The sequence below is a fragment of the Podarcis gaigeae genome (assembly GCF_964106915.1).
Source record: "Podarcis gaigeae genome assembly, chromosome: 10".
Classification (NCBI taxonomy): domain Eukaryota; kingdom Metazoa; phylum Chordata; class Lepidosauria; order Squamata; family Lacertidae; genus Podarcis; species Podarcis gaigeae.
Window position 1 is genome coordinate 3,083,021 of NC_139686.1, and position 25,445 is coordinate 3,108,465.

At 44.2% G+C, this 25,445-nt stretch overlaps 3 protein-coding genes across 3 annotated transcripts in view; 1 reads left to right on the top strand and 2 right to left on the bottom strand.

Annotated features, from left to right (window-relative positions):
• Positions 1–25,445, bottom strand: part of LOC310826027 (uncharacterized protein) — a 179,230-nt gene that overhangs the window by 133,346 nt on the left and 20,439 nt on the right. The gene's annotated exons all lie outside the window — the stretch shown is intronic.
• LOC310826007 (uncharacterized protein) overlaps positions 1–25,445 on the top strand; it is a 151,648-nt gene that overhangs the window by 28,344 nt on the left and 97,859 nt on the right. The window lies entirely within an intron of this gene.
• LOC310825821 (uncharacterized protein) overlaps positions 2,870–25,445 on the bottom strand; it is a gene marked incomplete at its 3' end in the record, with an annotated part of 142,408 nt that continues 119,832 nt past the window's right edge. The window contains exons 4-6 of the mRNA XM_083699642.1: positions 21,046–21,218; positions 6,692–8,549; positions 2,870–2,874 (exon numbers count right to left, since the gene is read on the bottom strand). Coding sequence (XP_083555768.1) covers positions 2,870–2,874; positions 6,692–8,426 — 1,740 coding nt within the window. The 5' untranslated portion in view covers positions 8,427–8,549; positions 21,046–21,218. The remainder of the gene's footprint in view (positions 2,875–6,691; positions 8,550–21,045; positions 21,219–25,445) is intronic.

Sequence of the window (25,445 nt, forward strand, 5' to 3'; positions counted from 1 at the left end):
AGCCAGTAGGTCTTGACTGAAGACTGTCGCCACAGGACTCCCACCTGCCCCCAGGTGGAACAAGATGGAAGCCCCCAACAAAAGAAGACCCCAACTTTTATTAGCTGCTAATCCCCCATGCTACACCCCAAGACTGCATCATGACTACATCATTGACACATCACACAGAGGAGGGGTTCAGGGAGAAGAAGAAGAAGAGTTTGGATTTGATATCCCACTTTATCACTACCCAAAGGAGTCTCAAAGCGGCTCACATTCTCCTTTCCCTTCCTCCCTCACAACAAACACTCTGTGGGGTGAGTGGGGCTGAGAGACCTCAGAGACGTGGGACTTCTCTGAAGGAGGAGGAGTTGTGGTGGTAACCTGAGGGTCTTCTCACCTGTCCGGTTCCTCCTTTCCCCCTCCCCATGCTTACATTCCTGAAGACAAAGGGGGGAGTTCACTGTTTCCTGTCTCCAGAGGGAAGGGCTGGTCACTGTCCTGTGTTTCAGTCCCTACTGAATCCACTTCCATTTGCAGGTCCTTTGTGAGTCTAGGACCATCAAGGTTGGCATGCCAACTGGGTAGGGCTCACTGCGGACAGGTTGGCTGCCTTGTGTCAAGTCTCCCCCCTTTGATAGTCCTTCACTCATGGTGTAAAATAAAAGTTGAACAGTGCAGATCCAATGTACGGCTGATTTTGTATGAATTTATAACAGAAGAGTCATGTATGTCCTGTGTGAGTGTGAGTGTGTGTGTGTTGTTTGTACAAACTGAATGATTGGGCGGGGGGGTTCCTGCAACACATGAATCCCAATCCCAAAGAAGGGCAGTGCCAAAGAATGCTCCGCCTGTGGGAATGTTCAGGGATGCAGGAGAGTATATATTATCTGATTATATCCTTATCCAACTTGTGTTAACAAGTTTCCAATAACAGCAGAGTAAAACATTCCCCTTTATTTTAAGTTTGCAACGGCAGCGTTTGCTCAGGCTCGCTTAAGCCTCTCTAATAACTATTCTGGTAATTTCCCCTTATTCCCTCATAAAAGAGAAGAGACGACACAGTCTTTTACAAAAGTATAAAAAGAGTTTACTCACATTCTGTTCACAATCAGATCCCAGAAGGCAGACTTAGGCTTAATGAAGTAATATACATTTGGAGTCTATCTTATAATAAGACAGTCCCTGTCTCCTCTCTTGGCTGGGAGCCAAGAGGGCATCTTTAGCTTAGTAGATGTTGCTTCTTCGAAGGAAGAGAGGCAAGAGAGAGATGGCTGCCCCTGCCCCGTACTTTTGTCATTACCTGCACAGGTGAGGCCACACCCACCTCTAGTCACATGCAGAGGAAGTCTGTCCCAGCCCAGAGGGAAACAGGAAGTTTACCTGCTGGCTGGACAAACATCCCTCCCCATGTGCAAACATGTGCACTCTAGGAATGTTGTAATTGACTGCTCTTGTGTTTCACATCCCACACCACCTACCACACAATTGCGCTCATTTCACACGCTAGCAAGGTTATGCTTAAAATGCTACAAGGCAGGCTTAAGGAGTATGTGGACCGAGAACTTCCAGAAGTGCAAGCTGGATTTCGAAGGGACAAAGGAAGCAGAGACCAAATTGGAAACATGCGCTGGATTATGGGGAAAGCTAGAAAACATTTACTTCTGCTTCATTGACTATACAAAATCATAGAATCATAGAATCATAGAGTTGGAAGAGACCACAAGGGCCATCGAGTCCAACCCCCTCCTTTGACTGTGTTGACCACAGCAACCTATGGTGAGTTCTTAAAGAAATGGGAGTGCCTGATCACCTCATCTGTCTCCTGAGAAATCTCCATGTTGGACAAGAAGCTACAGTTAGAACTGGATATGGAACAACAAAATTGGGAAAGGAGGACGGTATATTGTCTCCCTGCTTATTTAAAGTAAATGCAGAATTCATCATGTGAAAGGCTGGACTGGATGAATCATGTAATAAAAAAATTAAGGTCTTATATATATAATAAATGCTCATAAATGTACCAAGCAAACCCATACATAGATATGTCGACCACATGTCTGGAGCAGCTCAGGAAGACCGTCCTGAAACCATTTTGACTCCCAAACTGACCAAATGTTTACTCTGCAAGGAGGGAGCGGGTAGGGAACCTTCCCATTGTCTCAGGAATTGGGAAATCACCATCTCAAAGGAATGGCCAGACTACCAGTAAAGGGAATCAGATAAGGCATTATCAGATAACCTGGCAGACAAGAAAAGCAACATTCACATTTCTGTTGTAGACCACTTTTTTTGTGATGTAGGTATGATGTCTGTGGGGGGTGGTCTGGGGTTACACCCCTTCTGTGATGTATGTATGATGCATGGAGAGGTGGTCTTGAGCTCCAGGGCAGGGAATTTAAAATGTCTCTATAAAGACAGGCACACCTTTGTTCTGGGTCCTCCTCCTTTTCTGCGTGTGAGGGGAGCACCCTGTTGCAACAGATCAATCAAGATGAGGCTTACTAGCTGCTTTGCTTCTCAATAGTCTCTGGTTGCCTCTGCTCTTTCCTCCTACCAATGGAGAACCCACAAGGGACTCTATAAAGGGCTCTTGTGTCCCCCATAAGGGAAGAAGGGCAGCTTTTGTTTACAACAGATGGCACCCCAGATGGGACCTTCGGTTGGCCGGATTCTGGGGGCAAGGAAGGACTGGTGATCCAGCGCGCACCAGGCCATTTGCCAGGAGGAGCCACCAGTCCTCTAGTGACCCCAGGGTCTGGAAAGAACTGGAGTTCCAGCGGGGCTAACCAGAGGAAGCAACGCTTGATCAGGCCGGCCACAAATTTATTTATTTTTAACATAATCTTTATTAATTTAAACTACACACATATACAAAGAATTTACAATCTCATACTGCAAAAAAGACAATTAAGAAAAAACAATTAAGAAAAAAGGAAAGAAGAAAAAGCAGATTTATGTGGATAAAAAAACTTAATCTTCCTAATTAAATAAAAAAGACTTCTGACAAAACGAGTCTTCCAATCATTCTCATGGTACTGTTTATATTGCCGTTGTTTTCCCTCACAGTTTTATATTCTCTAATATTGTCCCAGTCTACTCCACAAACAGCATTTGTTGTGTTTACAAGTTTCACTCAAGTTCTGCTAATATGGTGTGGTTGGTACAATATGATCTTCTATAATCCTCTTTTTTAAAAAAATAATGATATTTATTGAGAATTTAGAATTACAAAGAAAAAAAGGAAAAGGAAAAAAGATAGACAAAAAAAATTTAAACTATACAAGTCAATAAAAAGAGAAGAAAAAAAGAAAGAAAAAACAAAACACACAATACATCAAAACCAAAAACAAAAGCAAACAAAAAATTTAAAAACAAATCCAATATTCCCAAATCTTTATCTTTTGTTAACTTGTTTCATCGACCTCCTCACACCTCCCTTTTTTTATTCTAGTTATTAATTATCTCAGCAAATCCTTTCCATCTTTCGCTATATTCTGTCATTAAATTACCTTAATTTATTTTAACCTTATCTTACCAAAAAAAGCCCTAAAGCTTAAAACTTATTTGTACATAATTCCTTACAGCATTTCTACTAAAGCCAAATAGTTTCATTCCAACTCATTATGATCTTCTATAATCCTCAAATATTCTCCATTCTCCAAATATTTTCTGGTTCAATACTCCTCTAACTCTTCCCATCAGTTTTGCTAGTTGTAACTATTCTAACATGAGTATATGGCTTCTCTTGGTGATGTCCACAAGGGTATTTTGGGCTCAAGTAGTCCTTTATATTTATTCCAGATTTTATATCACGATTTTCTTATCACATGGCTCAAAAATCCCCTGTGGACCTTCACTTTTTCGTACATTAAAGAAGAGTGCCATCCAGACCGATTCTCGTGGCCTTCCAAATCTAATAGGTCCGTATCTTTTAGTGTAATCCAGTCTTTTCCATTGCGTGTAAGAGGCAGAAAAGGTTGGTGGGACCCCATGGTAAGTAAAGGGAGGGAGAAGGACTTTGTAGAGTCCTTCGTAGAGAAGACAAATGACTGTCAGGACAAGAAAGACCTGGGAAAAGGCTAGCGGGTTTTTGTTCTGGTTGAAAAATGGGATACCCACATTCTAAGAGTTCTAACTCCCAGACGCAAAGGCATGTGCAGGGCGCAGCAGGAGCGGGAATCTCCCTGGATGCTTCAGCAGCCGGCCTCCTCTTGGTCTCCTGGCCCCCTCCTCCCCTTCCTCTGAGCCCGAACTGCTCTCTGCCCCAGACTCTTCCCGCTCATCAAACCCTGTTTCCTCCTCAGCTTGCAACATCCCCCCTTCCGGTCTGCTCCCTTTTCTCCCTCTTTCTGCTCATCCCACCACCAGTCCACAGGATCTGAGCCTTTTCCCCTTGTTGATCCCCCAGCTGGTGCCTCCCCCCCTCACCAGCCACTCCATGACAACAACAGCAGCCACAGCACTGTGGTCCTCTGGTAGGAAAACTCCTGAGAAGCATGATTGAAGCAAAACTTCTGGGACCATCTTCCTCAAACCCCAGAATGAGCAGGAGCTCTGGGGTTGCCCCATGGGGTTCATGAGTGAAAGTGGGGCCCCATGGGGGTTGCCCCATGGGGTTCATGAGTGAAGGTGGGGCCCCCAGGAAACTTTCCTGGTACCTGCAGCCCCTCCTTCCCCCTTTTGAAATTAGGCTTGGGGGGAAATCTCCCATTCAATTTCAGTATTCCAAGTTTTCTTCAGAACGCGCAGGGCAGGAGGCAGCGATGACATTCTGGTGAAGAAGCAGTGCTTGGAGATCATGCGGTGGGGGGGGGGCAGAGTTTGGTTTAAAAACCAAAGGTACTTTCATCTAAAATTATACTCACCATTGTGAGATGTTGCCCTATTTCATTATTATACAGTTTTACATATAAACACCAGAACTTCACATATACTTCATGCTTTTAGGAATGATTTCCAGCTGAGTTTATTGCTCAGAGTGGACGCTGAGAGGAAGGTGTCCCACACTCCATACATCTAAATGGGTTCTCCCATGTGAGAGTCCCTGGATGTTCCTTAAATAAAGGTAAAGGTAAAGGGACCCCTGACCATTAGGTCCAGTCAAGGACAACTCTGGGGTTGCGGCGCTCATCTCGCTTTACTGGCCAAGGAAGCCAACATACAGCTTCCGGCTCACGTGGCCAGCATGACTAAGCCACTTCTGGCGAACCAGAGCAGCGCACGAAAACGCCGTTTACCTTCCCACCGGAGCGGTACCTATTTATCTACTTGCACCTTGATGTGCTTTCAAACTGCTAGGTTGGCAGGAACAGGGACCGAGCAACAGGAGCTCACCCCGTTTTGGGGATTCAAACCACCGACCTTCTGATTGGCAAGTCCTAGGCTCTGTGGTTTAACCCACAGCACCACCCGTGTCCCTGTTCCTTAAATGCTCTATTATAAAGAAGGCACTTTCTGCAGTCTTTTCATTTAAACTGCTTCTCCCCTCTGAGTTTGTTGATGGTATGACGGGTTTAAGCTCTTAAAGTTCTTCCTGTCCATAAGTCTGTTGATTTTGAACTTCCACTATGAGTGAATTTCTATCTACTTTCCTGATATCTACCGTATATGGTTTGTCTTTTAATTTTAAGCATAACCTTGTGTGAGTCTGTTGACATAAATCAAGGGTTCCACTCAGACTGAAGCTCCTTCTACAGTCCATACCCTTAAATGATTTCTCCCATGTGTGTCCGTAGATGTCCAATAAGCTTTCCACTCTGATTGAAGCTCTTTCCACACTCCATACATTTAAATGGTTTCTCCCCTGTGTGAGTCCGTTGATGGTTCCTAAGGTCTCCACTCTGATTGAAGCTCTTTCCACACTCCATGCATTTAAATGGTTTCTCCCCTGTGTGAGTCCGTTGATGTATTCTAAGGCTTCCACTAAAACTAAAGCTCTTTCCACACTCGATACATTGAAATGGTTTCTCCCCTGTGTGAGTCCGTTGATGGTTCCTAAGGTCTCCACTCTGATTGAAGCTCTTTCCACACTCCAAGCATTTAAATGGTTTCTCCCCTGTGTGAGTCCGTTGATGTGTTCTAAGGCTTCCACTAAAACTAAAGCTCTTTCCACACTCGATACATTGAAATGGTTTCTCCCCTGTGTGAGTCCGTTGATGGTTCCTAAGGTCTCCACTCTGATTGAAGCTCTTTCCACACTCCATGCATTTAAATGGTTTCTCCCCTGTGTGAGTCCGTTGATGTGTTCTAAGGCTTCCACTAAAACTAAAGCTCTTTCCACACTCGATACATTGAAATGGTTTCTCCCCTGTGTGAGTCCGTTGATGGTTCCTAAGGTCTCCACTCTGATTGAAGCTCTTTCCACACTCCATGCATTTAAATGGTTTCTCCCCTGTGTGAGTCCGTTGATGTGTTCTAAGGCTTCCACTAAAACTAAAGCTCTTTCCACACTCGATACATTGAAATGGTTTCTCCCCTGTGTGAGTCCGTTGATGTTGCCTAAGGCGCCCATTTACACTAAAGCTCTTTCCACACTCGATACATTTAAATGGTTTCTCCCCTGTGTGAATCCGTAGATGATTTCTAAGGTCTCCACTCTGATTGAAGCTCTTTCCACACTCAATACATTTATATCGTTTCTCCCCTGTGTGAGTCCGTTGATGTGTTGTAAGGCTTCCACTAAAACTAAAGCTCTTTCCACACTCGATACATTGAAATGGTTTCTCCCCTGTGTGAACCTGTAGATGATTTCTAAGGTATCCTCTGTTACTAAAGCTCTTTCCACACTCCATGCATTTAAATGGTTTCTCCCCTGTGTGAGTCCGTTGATGTTTTCTAAGGCTTCCACTATCACTACAGCTCTTTCCACACTCAATACATTTATATGGTTTATCCCCTGTGTGAGTCCGTTGATGTGTTGTAAGGCTTCCACTAAAACTAAAGCTCTTTCCACACTCGATACATTGAAATGGTTTCTCCCCTGTGTGAACCCGTAGATGATTTCTAAGGTATCCTCTGTTACTAAAGCTCTTTCCACACTCAATACATTTAATTGCTTTCTCCCCTGTGTGAGTCCGTTGATGATTTCTAAGGCATCCTCCATTACTAAAGCTCTTTCCACACTCCATACATTGAAATGGTTTCTCCCCTGTGTGAGTCCGTTGATGGTTCCTAAGGCTTCCATTTTCACTAAAGCTCTTTCCACACTCGATACATTTAAATGGTTTCTCCCCTGTGTGAGTCCGTTGATGTTTTCTAAGATCTCCATTCTGACTGAAGCTCTTTCCACACTCCATGCATTTAAATGGTTTCTCCCCTGTGTGAGTCCGTTGATGTAATCTAAGGTGTTCACTCTTACTGAAGTCCTTTCCACACTCCATGCATTTAAATGGTTTCTCCCCTGTGTGTGTCCGTTGATGTGATCTAAGGTTTCCACTCTTACTGAAGTCCTTTCCACACTCCATGCATTTAAATATTTTCTCCCCTGTGTGAGTCCGTTGATGTGATCTAAGGTGTTCACTCTTACTGAAGTCCTTTCCACCCTCCATGCATTTAAATGGTTTCTCCCCTGTGTGAGTCCGTTGATGTGTTCTAAGGTTTCCACTCTGATTGAAGCTCTTTCCACACTCCATGCATTTAAATGGTTTCTCCCCTGTGTGAGTCCGTTGATGTCTCCTTAGGTTTCCATTATCACTAAAGCTCTTTCCACACTCAATACATTTAAATGGTTTCTCCCCTGTGTGAGTCCATTGATGGTTCCTAAGGCTTCCATTTTCACTAAAGCTCTTTCCACAATCAATGCATTTATATGGTTTCTCCCCTGTGTGAGTCTGTTGATGTTGTCTAAGACTTCCACTATCACTAAAGCTCTTTCCACCCTCCATGCATTTAAATGGTTTCTCCCCTGTGTGAGTCCGTTGATGTGTTCTAAGGTTTCCACTCTGATTGAAGCTCTTTCCACACTCCATGCATTTAAATGGTTTCTCCCCTGTGTGAGTCCGTTGATGTCTCCTTAGGTTTCCATTATCACTAAAGCTCTTTCCACACTCAATACATTTAAATGGTTTCTCCCCTGTGTGAGTCCGTTGATGGTTCCTAAGGCTTCCATTTTCACTAAAGCTCTTTCCACAATCAATGCATTTATATGGTTTCTCCCCTGTGTGAGTCTGTTGATGTTGTCTAAGACTTCCACTATCACTAAAGCTCTTTCCACACTCCATGCATTTAAATGGTTTCTCCCCTGTGTGTGTCCGTTGATGTATATTGAGGTGTCCACTATGACTGAAGTTCTTCCCACACTCCCTGCACATAAAACGTTTTCTCTCTGTGTGAGCCTGCTGGTGTGTTCTAAGTTTTGCATTGAAAGAGAAGCTCTTTCTGCACTCCATACTTTTAAATGGGTTTTTCCCTTTTTGTGTTCGTTGATGTGAACTATGTGTGCTCATTCAGTGAAGCATATTCCACATTTCACACATTTTAATGGCTAATCCTAATGAAACGAAAGGTGCCCTGTCCCCTGCAATTCTGTCTTCTCCATCACCTTTTTCAGAGTGGGCAGAAAGGAAATCCTGTTTGGGTTTCAAGAAAGAGAACACAGAAAAAAAGGGCACATCAATCGCCATTAGCACCTTCTCCTATTTCAACATCTCCTACATTCTCCCATGTCCTCCCCATGTTCCCAATTTTTAGGAAATGAAAATGGTATGATGTCAAATGGTAGTAATGCATCAGCAAACTTTCATAATCCTCAATCATCTTTAATAACACAGCATGATCTTGGAATACTGTTGTCCTCTGAGAATGCCTTTCCAATCAAGTGTTTGCCCCCGTTTCCACCTCTAGATCTTCATGAATCACCTGCACAGTCCCACTGACCTCAGGAGGTCCATATGGACTATTTTGGGAGGCCCAGGCCTTCATCTCTTCCAGGGACTGTGGTCTGGGTCAGTCAGAGAACTAGTGACAAGGCTTGGTGCTTGGGGTCAGCTGAATGGGTGCTCAGGGAAGCTCTTGTGGAGATGGAGATGGACCTACATGCCTCACATTGAATGGAGAGAGCAGGAGAAGCAGATGGAAAGCAGATGGCAAATGGGAATCCCAGGCGGAAACACCCACCCCAACGGTGCTTTATAATGATGATGTGCTGCCTGATCCTGCGCTTGTCTTCTGATAGAGGACTATCCTAATCCGGCACTCAAAAGCAGGATATTCAAGGCAAGGAGATAACTGTACTTAATACTAGGTAGCCATATTGGTCTGACACAGTTGAAATAAAAAAGTAACAAAAATAGTCCAGTAGCACCTTAGGGATCAACTAAGTTTGTTTTAGCTATAAGCTTTCGTGTACCCATCTGAGGAAAACCCCCACCCCAACCTCCCATGATATATAAGGGTCTGGTGACCTCTGTTTCAGTGTTTCTGAAGAAGTGTGCATGCACACGAAAGGAGAGCAACCGTGAATCCCACAGTCCAGAAGGCAGATTCTGCCCGTGCTGAAGAGGAACGTGAAGGGCAGAGGGGGCACGTCCACCTGGAGGCTTGTTATCTAGTCCCAGGGTTACTCTGACATTGAATTATATATAAATTACAGTATTGAAATGCGCCTGTTTCCACTTCATATTCTGATATTACTCTACTCTGCTTGTCTGTTTCTTACTTGAGTGCTGTTTTGGTTTGCTAAGTCAGGGTTTTACTGTGAGTTACATTTTTGCTATTTTTTGGATCCTGTTCTGTACAGTCATACCTCATGTTACGTTTGCTTCAGGTTGTGCGTTTCTGTCTTGTGTCCCGTGGCAACCCAGTTACTTCCGGGTTTTGCCGCTCGCGCATGCGCAGACGTGCAAAATGATGTCACATGCATTCGCAGCAGTGAATCGTGACCTGCACATGCGCAGACGTGGTTTGTGTTCTGCGCATGTTGCGAATGGGCCTCCGGAACGGATCCCGTTCACAACCAGAGATACCACTGTAATAGATTTCTCAGTTGAATTATTTTTTTGCTGCATTTGAGCATTTTTTGCTACTCTGCTAATTATGCATGGAACTTGCTCTGGAGATCGTTATGGAGGAACGAGATCTGCAACCTTAAGCCATAAACAGCCTCGGCCCTGTGGACCTGAAGGAGCGTCTCCACCCCCATCACTCAGTCTGGACAGGGAGGTCCTCCTCCGAGGGTCTTCTGCTGGTTCCCTTGCTGGCAGAAGTGAAGTTCCAGGGAACCAGACAGAGGGCCTCCTGCCCCATGGAATGCCTTCCCTTCAGAGGGCAAGGAAATGGGCAACTCTCTGACATTTCTGGGTTAGCGCCATCGGCGAATGGCGGAGTTCCTCCGACTGGAGGAACTACCTCCATGAAAACTGGGTTTTCCCGCCACGGCGAAGGCGGGGACCCGCTAGAAATCCCAGGCAGAGGAAGCCTGGGAACGTGGAGTTCGGCAGGGCACCAGGAACGCCCCCTACTCACCGGGAACCCCTTTTTGGGGCACCGGAGCGAAGTGGGGCGAGCGGTGCGGTGCTGCGAACTGATTGCTACTTTCATGGAGTGAAGCCGCACAGCCATTGCCGGAGAGCGCTGACTTTTTCTTGTGGACAATTGGATTTAAAACAAGTACCCATGAGTAGAAACGGAAAATTGGATCAAGAAATATCTTAATTTGGCATCGAAGCGGGAAGGCTCAAAACAGGAAGTCCACCTTCCGCTTTTTGTATATAGACTAAAGCAGACTTCCGGAGGCGGCGCCATCGGCAATGGCGGAATCCCTCTGAATTGGAGGGAGAAGCTCCGCAGGAATAGGGTCTTACCACTGCAGTGAAGCGGGGACCCTTTTGAAAACCGCAGGCGAGTGAAGCCTGTGACCGTGGGACTCGGTGGGCACCTTTTGCGCCCCCCCGTTTTGCAAAGGAACTCCGCAAAGAGCTCCGGAGTGAGACGGGCTGCGTGGCGCGGTGCTGAGAGTTGATCGCTATTTCTGCGGAGTGAAGCTGCACAGCTGATGCCGGAGAGCGCTGACCTTTTTCCTGTGAAAATTCGGCTTTCAAAATACAACCCGTGAGTAAGATTTCGGAAAGATCGGGCGATCAAAGGACCTATCCCTTTGATCGACGCAACGAACTTGAATTTGGCACTGAAGCGGGAAGGCGTAAACAGGAAGTTCGTCTTCCGGTTTTGTAAATAGAATTTAAGCAAAGACTTTTGAAACTAAGAACTGGAAAAGTTGACTTTAAAAGAGCTAAATTTTAATGCCAGACAAAGAACTCCCTCTCAGAGCGGGAGGGAAGTGAAGAAACTATTTACTTGTGGAAAAAAGGGAGGAAAAAAAGACCACCGCTTAATCCCTGGTCTGCCATAGACAGTAGAAAAGTGTTGCACCGTTTATGGACATTGTAACTTTATGTGACCACTCTGCAATTGAACTGGAAAGTATCAAAGGACTATCTTAAATTTGTAATTGTTGCTTTTAACTGGAAAGCTGGAAAGTTAAAAAGGAGATTTCTGCCTTTAGAAACAAGTTGCTCTGAAAAGAACATTGTTGCTAATGTGCTCCCCTAGAGGAGCCCTGTGATATGGCTAGAAAATTCTCCCATTACAAAACAAATTTGAACTGTGAGAGTAACCTTGAGTTTCAGAGATAAAGTAATGGATCAGCTTCAACCTCAGGAAAAACCCCAGGAAAAATCATCAAGGATAAAAACTAGGCAGCAGCAACGAAGACAATCAATAGTAGCCCCTCCTGCCCCAGAAAAAGAAGATACTGGACAATCTGGAGCAAAAGGTACAGGCCCTGAAGAGACTCTAAACGTATCACTAGACAAAATATTTGGAGCTTTGGAAAAATTGTCAGCTAAGATTGATTTAAACACCACAACTATCAGCTCTAATACACAGGCCATTGACAGGTTGCTGCAGGAATCTAAATTGACAAGAAAAATTGCTGAGGAAGCGAAAGAGAAGGCATTGGCAGTAGAAGAAAGGATACGGCCAATTAATAAACAATTAGAGGACCACAAGGCACAATTGTCTTTGATTGAATTTAAAGATAAACAGACCAATTTAAGGATCAGGGCAGTACCAGAACTGGAAGAAGGCAACCTGAGTGATTTCCTTACACAGGAATTTGAACAATTTTGGGGCCTTGACTCAGATAAACAAGATTTCAAGATAGTGAGTGCCTTTAGACTTGGCAGAGGGGGAAGAAAGAACAGGGTAAGAGACTGCCTGATTACTCTCAGATCCAAAGAAGAGAGAGATAAAATACTGAGCCTACATTATCAGAAATCGTTGGAAATAGAGGATTCAAGAATAGAAATATTCTTGGCATGCCTATTTATGGCGAGACAAAGGAAGGGTTCATAAAGGTTTTTCTAATCACATTTTCAGAGGGCCACTGCTGGAAGTGTGGGAAAGGAACAAAAATTTGTTGGAGCAGAAAACGCCCTGGTGGTTATCACCAATAGACATTCTAACAATTAAAAAATTAAACATTGAGGGGGAAAGATGGACATATGAAGATTTACTAACCAAAACAGAATCCGGGTGGAGGATTAGACCTTATGAAGAAATAAAAAGCAAGCTGACTGGTTGGATTCAATACCATCAAATTAATTCAATGTGGAGAGAAGGTAATAAGATCGGAATAAATGACAAGAAATCTAGATTTCAGATTGAAATAATAGAAAGTAAAACAAAATTATTATCAAAAATGTACAACCAGTTGCTTGAGTGGGACACCAAGGACGAGGAAGTAAAGGATGTGATGGTGAAGTGGGCGGTAGACCTAGGGTACAACATAGAGTTTGACAAATGGAAGGCATTGTGGTGTAAAGATATGAATTTCTCAGCATGCACGACACTAAAGGAAAACATGTATAAGATGATGTACAGATGGTACATAACGCCGGTAAAACTACATAAAATGTATAGAACAGGCGATAAATTGTGTTGGAAATGTAAGAGCAAGGAGGGCGATTTCATCCATATGTGGTGGACGTGCGAGATTCTCAAAAAAATTTGGGAATCCATCTATAATGAATTAAAAAAAATTCTTAAATATACGTTTGTTAAAAAACCCGAAGCCTTCCTGCTGGGGATAATTGGTAAGGATATCAAAGAAGAAGATAGAACCTTTTTTCAATATGCAACGGTGGCCGCCAGAACCCTCATAGCACAGTACTGGAAAACACCAAAAATCCCAACACTAAAGGAGTGGCAACTTAAATTATCCGATTATTTGGAGTTGGCTAAATTGACACAGAAAATAAGAAACCAAAGAAGTGCAAAATTTAACAATGAATGGGATAAATTTAGGATATATATGGAAATAGAGACAAGGGGAAAATCAAAATGTTGATCAGAAACATATATGTACTTACAGAAATCACAGTAGGCATGAGATAACGCTTACTACGTAAAAAGTTTTATTAAGGAATAGACACAGCAGATAGATAAACAAGGTAATATTTTCCGAAATCGAGATAAAGGGAAGTCGATCAATGTCATTTAAAGTTGTATGTTTTTCGTGTTTTTCTTTTTTCTCTTTTTTTTCTTTTCTTCTTTTTTCCTCTTTTTCTGTTTTTTCTTTTTCATTTTGTCTTTTGTACGTTTGTGAAATATATTTATGTCAAAATTTAATAATAAAAAAAAGAATAGAAATATTTAAAGATATCCCAAAACATCTATTGGACCTTAGGGCTAACTACGGAGACTTAGTGTATCTGCTAAGAAGAAACAGCATCATTTTCAGGTGGGAGTTTCCCCAAGGTCTGTCTTTCACCTACAAAGGTAAAAAAGTGAAGATAAGATCAGAGGAAGATAAAGTGAGATTTCTGAGAGACCACGAGGAAGATCTACAAAAAGAGGCAGAGGAAAAAGAGCCAAAGAGACCATCATTGGAAATTTTGGACCTAGCAAAGCCTCCATTGGGACCGGATAAACCAGAGAATGCGACACCACCTACAGATCAAGAACAATTACTAGGAGCAATAGAAGGGAAAGTAAAATAACTACACAATGTCTCTGCAGGTATTAAGTTGGAACATCCGAGGTTTGAATTCCCCTGACAAGAGGAAAAGAATCTTTCATCTGTTGAAAAAGGAAAAATTGGACTTGATTTGTTTGCAAGAAACCATGTGACCAGAACACATAGGAAAGTACTGATGAATAGAAGATTAGGCCAAGAATTTATTTCATCAGACAAAGTTCAAAAGAGAGGAGTCGTGATTTACGCAAAAGAAAGTTTATCACCAAAATTTATTTTTAAAGATGACCAAGGAAGATTTGTGGCAATTGAAATACAATTTCAAGGAGAGAGACTCTTGATAGTAGGCGTATATGCACCAAATGAGGGGAAATCGGAATTTTTTAAGAAACTGCATGAGACATTGTTGGACTTTATGGACTGTAACATCATTATGTTGGGAGATATGAATGGAGTGGTATCGACAAATATGGACAAGTCAGAAAGACAGCTAATAACAAAAGATGGAAGACTACCGAAAACCTTTTTTGAAATGACAGACAATATGGACTTAATTGACACCTGGAGAACTAAGAACCCCATAGTTAGAGAAGGGACTTTCTTCTCCGAAGCCAAAAAGACCTGGACAAGAATTGACCAAATCTGGATAACCAGAGGAATGGCTCCCAAGATTCGAAAAGTGGAAATTTGCCCAAAAACTTACTCCGACCATAACTTTGTGAAAATGGAAATGAAATCAACATTGACTGGTTGCTTCAGATGGAAGATGAATGACACCTTGTTTAGAGATCCAGAAATCATTAAGAAGGCCCAAAAAATTATGAAAGATTATTTTGAGATAAATTTGAAGACTTCTGTGGAAAAAAGAGTAATCTGGGACGCAAGCAAAGCTGTAATGAGAGGGTTCCTGATCCAGCAGAATGCAATAAAAAGGAGAATCCAAGATGAGAAAAAAGAAAAGGTTTTGGCAAAAATAAGAGAAGGTGAGAAGAAACTTAGAGCTAAACCAAAGTCGCAAGAGATCTTGTGAGAAATTAAGCTATACCAAGTACAATATATGAAAATGATAAATCAGGACATAGAATGGAAAATTAAACAGATGAGACAAAAGACTTTTGAATCAGCTAATAAATGTGGGAAGCTGCTAGCGTGGCAGTTGAAGAAGAGACAAAAGTTAAATACCGTTACTAACCTTGAAGTGGGTGGAAAGAATATACAGAACCCAAAGGAGATTAGAAACTGCTTCCAGAATTACTTTAAACAACTTTATACACAAGGGCCACAGATTGAGACTAAAATTGACCAATTTCTGAAAACTAATGGACTACAAAAAAATTCTCAAGAAAATAAACTACTTTTGAATTATAAAATATCTGAACAAGAGGTGGAAGGTGCCATCCAGAACATGCAATTGGGCAAATCTCCAGGGCCTGATGGGTTAACCTCCAAATATTATAGAACTTTGAAAGACTACTTAATTCAACCACTAAAGGAGGTTTGCCATGAAATTATGGAGGGGGGGAAAGCGCCAGAGTCGTGGAAAGAAGCCTATATCACACTTATACCGAAAACTGAGTCAGAGAAGACACAACTTAAGAACTACCGGCCCATATCCCTGCTTAATGTGGATTATAAATTTTTTGCAGACATTTTGGCTAAAAGATTGAAAAAAGTACTAGCAGAGGTGATACACAAAGACCAGGCAGGCTTTCTCCCTGGAAGACATCTATCTGATAATATGAGGAATGTAATTAATATTTTGGAAAAGTTACAAGTGAATATTAACACAAAAGCAGTTTTGATATTTGTAGATGCGGAGAAAGCCTTTGACAATATTTCTTGGAGTTTCATGAAGAAAAATCTTCAGGGGATGGGGGTTGGACAAAACTTTGAAAAAGGTATAGGTGCGATTTATTCTGAATAAAAGGCTAAACTGATAGTCAATAATGTGATGACAGAAGAATTTAAAATTGAGAAAGGGACACGACAAGGCTGCCCAATTTCCCCACTGCTTTTTATTTCGGTCCTGGAGGTTTTGCTAAATATGATTAGAAGGGACCACTTGATCCAAGGTATTGAGGTCGGAGTTAAACAATACAAACTTAAAGCTTTTGCAGATGACCTAGTATTGACATTACAGGAGCCAGTATCCAGCACCAAGAGGGCTCTAGAACTTATCCAGGAATTTGGTCAGGTGGCAGGCTTTAAATTGAATAAGCTAAAAACTAAGGTTCTGGAGAAAAATTTGACGCCGATTGAGAGAGAAAGGTTTCAGAAGGAGACAGATTTAATATTAGTAAAGAAGGTAAAATACCTAGGGGTGAACATGACTTCTAAGAATGTGAATTTATTCAAAGATAACTATGAGGAATGTTGGTCAGAAGTGAAAAAAGATTTAGAAACTTGGTTGAATTTGAAGCTTTCCTTGCTTGGTCGAATTGCTGTTATTAAGATGAATGTATTGCCAAGAATGCTGTTTCTGTTTCAATCACTGCAAATTATTGACAAGATGGACTATTTCAAGAAGTGGCAAAGAGATCTTTCTAGATTTGTCTGGCAGGGCAAAAAGCCCAGAATAAAATTTAAGATACTTATTGATGTTAAAGGCAGAGGGGGGTTTGCCCCGCCAGACCTTAAACTTTATTATGAATCAGCAGCTTTTTGCTGGCTGAAGGAATGGCTGCTTCTTGAGAACACAGACATTCTAGATCTTGAAGGTCATGATAATGTATTCGGGTGGCATGCATACTTATGGTACGGCAAGGTTAAAGCTCATAAGGCATTCAAAAACCATATTGTTAGGAAAGCACTGTTTAATGTCTGGATAAGATATAAAGACTTTTTGGAGAGTAAAACCCTAAGGTGGCTATCACCTATGGAAGCGAAAGCTCTGAAAAAACTTAACATGGAGGCCAAATGGCCAAAATACTGGGAAATTTTGGAACAGGAAGGTGACAAATTGAAATTGCAGAGTTATGAGAAGCTTAAAGAGAAGGTGCGAGACTGGTTACATTACTTTCAAATAAGAGAGGTTTACAATTTGGATAAAAAAAATGGTTTCCAGGTGGAAAAATCAAAATTAGAAACAGAACTGTTAGAACCCAATGCTAAGATTCTATCAAGAATGTACAATCTGCTGTTGAAATGGAACACTGAGGAAGAAACGGTAAAATCTGCTAATGATAAAATGGGCACCAGATATAGGATATTATATTATGTTTGCTGACTGGGAGCAGTTGTGGACCACCGGGGTTAAATTTATGGCATGTAACGCCCTAAGAGAGAATATTATGAAAATGATGTACATGACCCCAGTCAAGCTTGCAAAAATCTATCATCTGCCCGATAATAAATGCTAGAAATGTAAAGAAACTGAAGGTACATTCTTTCACCTTTGGTGGACGTGCCCAAGGATTAAGGCCTTTTGGGAAATGATCTATAATGAAATGAAAAAGGTATTTAAGTATACTTTTCTGAAGAAACCAGAGGCCTTCCTCCTGGGCACGGTCGGCCAATTGGTGCCAAAGAAGGATAGAACTTTCTTTATGTACGCTACAGCAGCAGCAAGAATACTCATCGCAAAGCATTGGAAGACACAAGACCTGCCCACCCTGGAAGAATGGCAGATGCAAGTAATGGACTACATGGAAATAGCGGAAATGACTGGCAGAATTCGGGACCAGGGAGAAGAGCTGGTGGAAGAAGATTGGAGGAAATTTAAAATCTACTTACAGAAATATTGTAAAATTTTTGAATGTTGATGACATTGAAATGAAATGAAGGGGTTCTAGTAAATAAGGCAAAAGATTAAGTAAGAGTGGATTCATATTAGGTGAAAGTTTGAAGTTAAAATATGTGAGGAAAAATAACTAAGGATTAACCAGTAGAATATGAATTTGCTGAATCAATTTTTAAGTGGAATACAAAAAAGGGAGGCGTGAGGAAGTCAGGATAGCAAGTTAACTAAAGCGGATAAAAGAAAAAAGAGGGTTTTTTGTTTTTCTTTTTCTTTCTCAATTTTATGTCAATTGTTTGTATTTTTGTATTTTTGTGTTTTTTCTTGTTTTTCTTATGGTCTGTCTTATAATTTCTTTGTTGTGAAAATTGAATAAAAATATTATTTTTTTAAAAAAAAGCCAGGAAAGTCGTTAAAAAAGTCTTAATTTCCTTCATTTATAATTACTGAAACCCCCTTGCAAGTAGGAGAAAAGGGGGGAGGGACTTTGTTTAACCCCCGCAGGAGAGGGAGTGAAGAAAGATAAGTTTCCACCGTCTCTAACCTGGGAACGGGGTGTCAGAGACAGAAATAATTGGAGAGGTTCATTGACTATGAATGGAATACTTTGACAGATAACTAAAGAAGAAAAATTAACTGATTCCAATGTTGCCTTTTACATTCTAATGAAACAAAATATTTGAAAAATGAAAGTAATTTTCTTTTGCTGGACTTGCCTTAAAGAAATGGATACAAATAGAAATTGTCTCCTCTAGAGGGAGCATGTTAAATTGTTGCTACAGTCTACTTGAGGACTCAACAGCTGTCAGATTAAGATCGTGGGACCAGACTTGTTTGACCTTGACTAAGTATGAGCTGGAAGAAAGTTTGGGTGCTTGCTTTATGCAAGACAAATGCCTTGCTGGAACAGATGCATGAAAAGATGGATTTGATGAATGAGAAAATGGACTTGATGACTGTTGTGGTTAATAACTGTGGACAAGTAGGGAATATTGAGACAGAAACCATTCAAGGACCGACCTATGAACCTGTATTGACTGGGCAAGTGCAGAAGATAATGGAGGAGGATGCGGTCGCACCTCAAACTATACAAATGGAGAGACCCGAGGCCCTACAGGAGCATAAGCCGCTGTTATCGAAGATTGAAGTTGGAGTTGGTCAGGGGGAGTCTGGAGCTGAGGAGGTTCTTAATTTTGGAGAGACTCTGAAATATGCTTTTAAATACCTTTTGGAGTACACCAATGACTGTGGGGAGTGGGCGGTTTTGATGAAGGGAGACAGAGACAATTTTGGATTGGAATCCCCCAGAGATCTGCTCCCCAACGAGAAAGGGAAGAAATTAAGAAAGAGACCAACAAAAGACAAGGAAAAGGGCAAGTATAAACAAAAAGAAGAAGATTTGCAGAAGGGGCATGGAAGAGACTTAAGGGCCTCAGACATAAGACTTCCAGGTTGATGGACTAGATGGAATGCACAGTAAGGACTGACACGACCCGAGACCAGGAAGAAGAGACGCTGGATGAAGATTGGAAGAAAATTTATAAAGAATTTTTTTTATTTGGGGAATTAGTTTAAAATGAATGAATATTAGGGAAAATGTTGGAATGAAAATATATGACTCTAGCAGAAATGACATCAGGAGTTATGGATAACTGAGTATTAAGTTTTAAGCCTTAAGGCACTTTATGGTAAGACAAGGTTAAATAAATTAAGGTAATTTGAATAACAGAATATGGGGAAAGATGGAAAGGATCTGTTGAGTCAACTAATAGGTTAAATTGATAAGATAAATTATTTAACAAAAATTGAGAAAGATGGAAAGAATTTGCTGAAATAATCTAACTAAACTAGAATACAAAAAGGAAGGTGTGAGGAGGTCAACGAAACAAGCAAATGGAAGTTGGAGATATGTAATCTGGGATTTGTGTTTTTTTTTCCTTTCCTTTTTTGTCATATTGTTGTATTGGTTTTTATGTTTGTGCGTTTTGCTTTCTTTCTTTTTTTATGTATTGCAGTTGTTCTTTATTCTTTTTCTTTTTTTGTAACTCTGAAATTATTAATAAATATTATTATTTTTTAAAAAAAAGATATTTAGAAGACAGCTGCATTGGGATGTTTTTAATGTTTGATGTTTTACTGTCTTTTTTATTTACAGATAGGTAGCCGTGTTGGTCTGCCATAGTCAAGACAAAATAAAAAAATTCCTTCCAGTAGCACCTTAAAGACCAACTAAGTTAGTCTAGGTATGAGCTTTCGTGTGCATGTATCTGAAGAAGTGTGCATGCACACGAAAGCTCAAACCTAGAACTAACTTAGCTGGTCTTTAAGGTGCTACTGGAAGGAATTTTTTTTTTGGTCTTGTCTTTTTTATGTACTTTAAGCTCCCCGGAGTGGCTGGGGAAACCCAACCAGATGGGCAGGCTATAAATACAGTGGTGCCTCGCAAGACGAAATTAATTCATTTTGTCGTCTTGCGATTTTTTCCGTCTTGCGAAGCACGGTGTCGGAAAAGTTTTGGAAAAGCTTCAAAAATCACCAAAGTCTTCAAAAACCTCAAAAAAAGCTACCACACCGCGTGCTATGAGTTGCTCCTTGAAGTCAAGTCGCAACTGTATTAACGGTGTTAAGAAAAAGGTAACAAACTTGCAAGACGTTTCCGTCTTGCGAAGCAAGCCCATAGGGAAAATCGTCTTGCGAATCAGCTCAAAAAACAAAAAACCCTTTCGTCTTGCAAGTTTTCTGTCTTGCGAGGCATTCGTCTTGCGAGGTACCACTGTACTGCAATTATTTTTATCATCCCCCTGAGCACGGCCTTGGCTGGGGAGGGTGGGGTATAAATAAAACTTTATTTTTATCATCATCATCATCATCATCATCATGTGATCCTTCACTCTGAACACTGAGGTCCTCCTCTGAGGTCCCCCTGCTGGTCCCCTCTTTGTGATAAGTGAGGGTACAGGGAAGCAGGCAGAGGGCCTTCTCGGTGGTGGCGCCCGCCCTGTGGAACGCCCTCCCTTCAGAGGTCAAGGAAATGAACAACTACCCGACATTTGGAAGACAGCAGAAGGTAGACCTGTGTCAGGAGGTTTATAATGTTTGATGTTTTCCTGTCTTTTATATGTGCTGTAACCTGCCCAGAGTGGCTGCGGAAACCCAACCAGGTGGGCAGGGTATAAATACTACAATCATTCTTATCATATGTGATTTATTGTAGTTATTTTGGAATTTGTACTGCAATATTAGCTCAAGAAATGTTATGGGTGGACAAAATCACAGGGTTGCCGTAAACTATAATCCCACCCACGAACGCTCATTCACATACAGTCTGTCAATTTGGGGACGTCACACACCTCACCTGTGCTAATACTGGCAGTCTTTGGCCTGCACAGGCACACCCGGTGTGTAGAGCCTCCAGCCACAGGCACTGTCTATCCTGAAAATGGGTCCTTTGACTGGGAAGATTCATGCAGTTGCTGTCATCGGATGATGAAGGATTGTATCTCAGCTTGTCAGTCACTTTGACATTGCCTACAAAGAATAAGAGGAACAGAAATGCTTTTGAGGTGCAACTTCTGTATCAATCCTGAGAGCCATTCCATGGACTCTGCACCCCTGTTTCTGATGACAGGTGTACATTATCCTCATCCTCAAGAAAGGACAATTAAAGATGGAAGCCTGAGAGAGAGGAAAAGGCTTCTGGCTGCTTCCTGGGTGGGATTGGGGAAACCAAGAGCAGCTTCTGAGAAGGCCTCCCCCCTCCCCTCTTCCTCTGGGGATTTTCTCTCCTCTCCAGGGGACCAGTGGTTGGACTGGGCAGAATCGCTGTGTCTGGACAGGGCAGGGGATTATGGGGTGGGAAGAGGATGGAGCTTGCAGGAAAGAAGGGTGGGGGGACAGGACCCCCACTTTCCAGGGATCCCTCTGTGGTCGCCTTGAAGGGGGGGGATTCCTGGGCGGGAGAGAGAGGCCAAGACGGCCCATGCGGAGAGTCCCCAAGGAAGCCACGATGGAGACGTCCCCCCCCCCCAAGGACTGGTCTCCCCCCCCCTATTCTGAGCTTGCTTGCCCACTCCTCCTCCCGCCCTTGCCCCCTCCCATCCCGGAGTCTCCCCTGCACCCAGACGCCCCCTTGGCCCGGCTCACCCCTCGCCCTGCGCCCCCCCATCTCTCCGTCCCTAATGCCCCCCCAAGATGAGCCGGGGAGGGAAAGGGGGGGTCTCTATCCCGGCGCCTCCTGCACCCCTTAACCCTTTCCTGGCCCGCATCTCCGCGCCCCAGGGATGCCTGCGCGGGGGAAAGGGGGCCAGGGAGTCCTCGTGGGTGGGCGCCCCACCTCCGCCCCTGCGAGGAAAGCCCCTTCGCAGCAGGTGTGCCGGGATCCAGGCCCCACGGAAGGCGCTTGGGGGAGCTGGAGGGGGTCTCTGGGTCCTTTTCTCCAGCCTCCCCCCCCCCATGGCCCCCTCTTTGTCCTCGCTCCCGATCCTCCCTTCCTTTCCTGCAACATCCACGGGGGGGGGGGGGGGAGAGACTGGAGAAAATCATATTATGATTTTTTTGTAGTTATTTTGGAATTCGTACTGCAATATCAGCTCACAAATTGTTATGGGTGGAGAAAATCACAGGGTTGCCGTAAATTATAATCCCACCCACAAACTCTCATTCACATACAGTCTGTAAATTTGGGAAGGTCACACACCTCACCTGTGCTAATACTGGCAGTCTTTGGCCTGCACAGGCACACCCGGTGTGTAGAGCCTCCAGCCCCAGGCACTGTCTATCATGAAAATGGGTTCTTTGACTGGGAAGATTCATACAGTCGCTGTCATCGGATGCTGATGGGTTGTATCTCAGCTTTTCAGTCACTCTGACATTGCCTTCAAAGAATAAAAGGAATAGAAATGCTTTTGAGGTGCAACTTCTGTATCAGCCCTGGACTCTGCACCCCTGTTTCTGATGACAGGTGTACATTATCCTCATCCTCAGTGAACAAGGCAGTGGAAAAGACAATAAAGATGGAAGCCTGAGAGAGAGGAAAAGGCTTCTGGCTGCTTCCTGGGTGGGATTGCGGAAACCAAGAGCCGCTTCTGAGAAGGCCTCCCCCCTCCCCTCTTCCTCTTGGGATTCCCTCTCCTCTCCAGGGGACCAGTGGTTGGACTGGGCAGAATTGCTGTGTCTGGACAGGGCAGGGGCTTATGGGGCGGGAAGAGGATGGAGATTGCAGGAAGAAAGGGGTGGGGGGACACAACCCCCCACTTTCTAGGGATCCCTCTCTGGTCGCCTTGAAGGGGTGGCCCATTCCTGGGTGGGAGGGAGAAGCCAAGGCGCCCCCTCTGGAGATTCCTCAAGGAAGCTGTTAAGTTGTGGGTTGACATAGCCGACGACACAGCGATTTCTCCAAATAGCTCTTTATTTCGTAAGCTGGAATAGAACTGACTGCAAACAGCTCAGCCGGCCTGCTTTTATAGGCAGCCGGCTGTCAACATTGTAGCAACAGCCCAGAGTTCCCGCCTAAAATAACTGACGTGGACCTGAGTGAAAACTATCTACAGACCTGAGTGAAAACTATATACAGTATCCCCCTGCTGGCCCAGGGTGAAACTTCACTACATAACACCCCTCCCCACCAAGATAAGGCGTTCGTTACAATCGTAATGGTTTCCTTATATACAGCACTACGCATAATGGTTCAATTAGGCACAAAAGCATATCGGTTACATTTCCCATACTTAGACCAACAGTGATACATGTCCAACAACATAGTCCTTTAAATAAGTTGGGCGCTTGGAAACTCTGCCAGACCGCCGGGGACTGGTAGCCAAGTCCGGAGGCCCACACAGTTCTTGCTGAGGCTGTGGTGCGACCCTAGGTGGCGTTGGAACCAACTCCCCTGGATCCGCTGCTGTGGGTGGAGCCTCCACAAGTGGAGTGGTCTGAGTCTGTGGTAAGTCTGGCAGACCCTCTGAAGCGGCTCGATTCGGCTCCATGCTGGCAGTTTGCGAGGGAGGTGTAGGTGGGGCCTCGCCATCTGTATGTGTCTCTTCTGGAGCCGCAAGCGCAGTTGGGGGCACCTCGGTAGTGTCCAAGTCCCCAACCCTGCGCCTAAGCTGGTCTATGTGCCGTCGCCACAAGCATCCGTCTTCGAGTGCCACCTGGTACGAGCGAGGTCCAGTGACTCCCAGTACTGTGGCTGGCACCCAAGGAATGTCCCCCACATAGTTTCGGGCAAAGACCTGGTTTCCTGGGACAAATGACCGTGGCGCGTTGGCACAGCCTGGGGGTTCACCACGGCAAAGTCCGGGTGTAGCCGGTCGAGTGGTGACCTGAGGCGGCGGCCCATAAGCAGTTCAGCAGGACTCCACCCTGTGGCTGCATGAGGGGTGATGTGTTGCACGAACAAGTATTCGGCGACCCGCTCATGCCAGTCTCCCCGGTCCAGGCGCGCCAGTGCCTCTTTTGCCGAGCGCACCATTCTTTCCGCTTGCCCGTTGCTGGATGGGTGAAAGGGTGCCGTTAGGGCATGGCGGATGCCCAGTCCCAAAAGATACCGCTCAAACGTGCCTGACGTGAACTGCGGTCCGTTGTCAGAGACAAGGACATCAGGACACCCATGCGTTGCAAACAGGCCTCGCAGCACCCGGATGACAGCTTCGGTAGTGGTGGAGGGCATCAGGGTGACCTCCAGCCATTTGGAATAGGCGTCCACCACTACCATAAAGGTCCGGCCGTGAAAGGGGCCAGCCAGATCGATGTGCACCCTCGACCAGGGTGTCTTTGGCGTCTCCCAGGTGTGTCCCTTAGCTGCCGGTGGTGCAGGCCTCGACTCTTGGCACGCTTGACAGGCGGACACCCAGGCAGTGATGGCATCGTCCATATTAGGCCACCAGACGTAACACCAAGCCAACGCCTTCATTTTGACAATTCCCGGGTGGCCAACGTGCAGAGCCTCCAGGACGCGCTGACGGAGTCCCTGGGGAATCACGACGCGGTCTCCCCACAGCAGACAGCCGCGATGAGCTGAGAGTTCATGTTGTCTGGTTGCGAAAGGCTGGAACTCTGATGCAAAAGGCCCTTGTGGCCACCCCCTCCACACCCAGTTGAGCACCCGGCTGATGGTGCGATCCTGGGCAGACGCTGAGGCCACAGTGGCAGCCGATACAGGAGCTGCCGGAAGATCCTCAATCAGAAGGAGCGATGAAGCTGGAGCCGGGTCTTCCACAAATGCTGGAAGAGGGCAACGGCTGAGGGCGTCGGCATGGCCCATCGATTTCCCCGGGCGATGGATGAGCCGGTAGTGGTAGGCAGCCAGGAAAACAGTCCATCGCAGCATGCATGGCGAGAGGACCGGTGGAGTTGGACGATCACCGGCGAGGAGGCCCAGGAGTGGCTTGTGGTCAGTGATGAGGTCAAAAGTCCTGCCATAGAGGTATTCATGGAACCTCTTCACTCCAGCCACAAGTGCCAGTGCCTCCTTGTCGAGCTGGCTGTAATTCCGTTCCGTCGGAGATAGCGTCCTGGAAAAGTAGGCGAGCGGTGCTTCTCTTCCGTCTGGAAAACGGTGACTAAGGACAGCACCGATGCCAAAAGGTGAGGCGTCGCAGGCAAGGACCAGAGGCCTGGATTCACTGTACTGTACCAGCACACTGTCTGATGAAAGGAGAGCCTTGACCGCGTTGAAGGCCGCCGTCTCCCGATGACCCCAGGCCCAAGGCGTCTTAGTGCTAAGGAGTCGGTGAAGAGGCTCAGCCACTGTGGCTT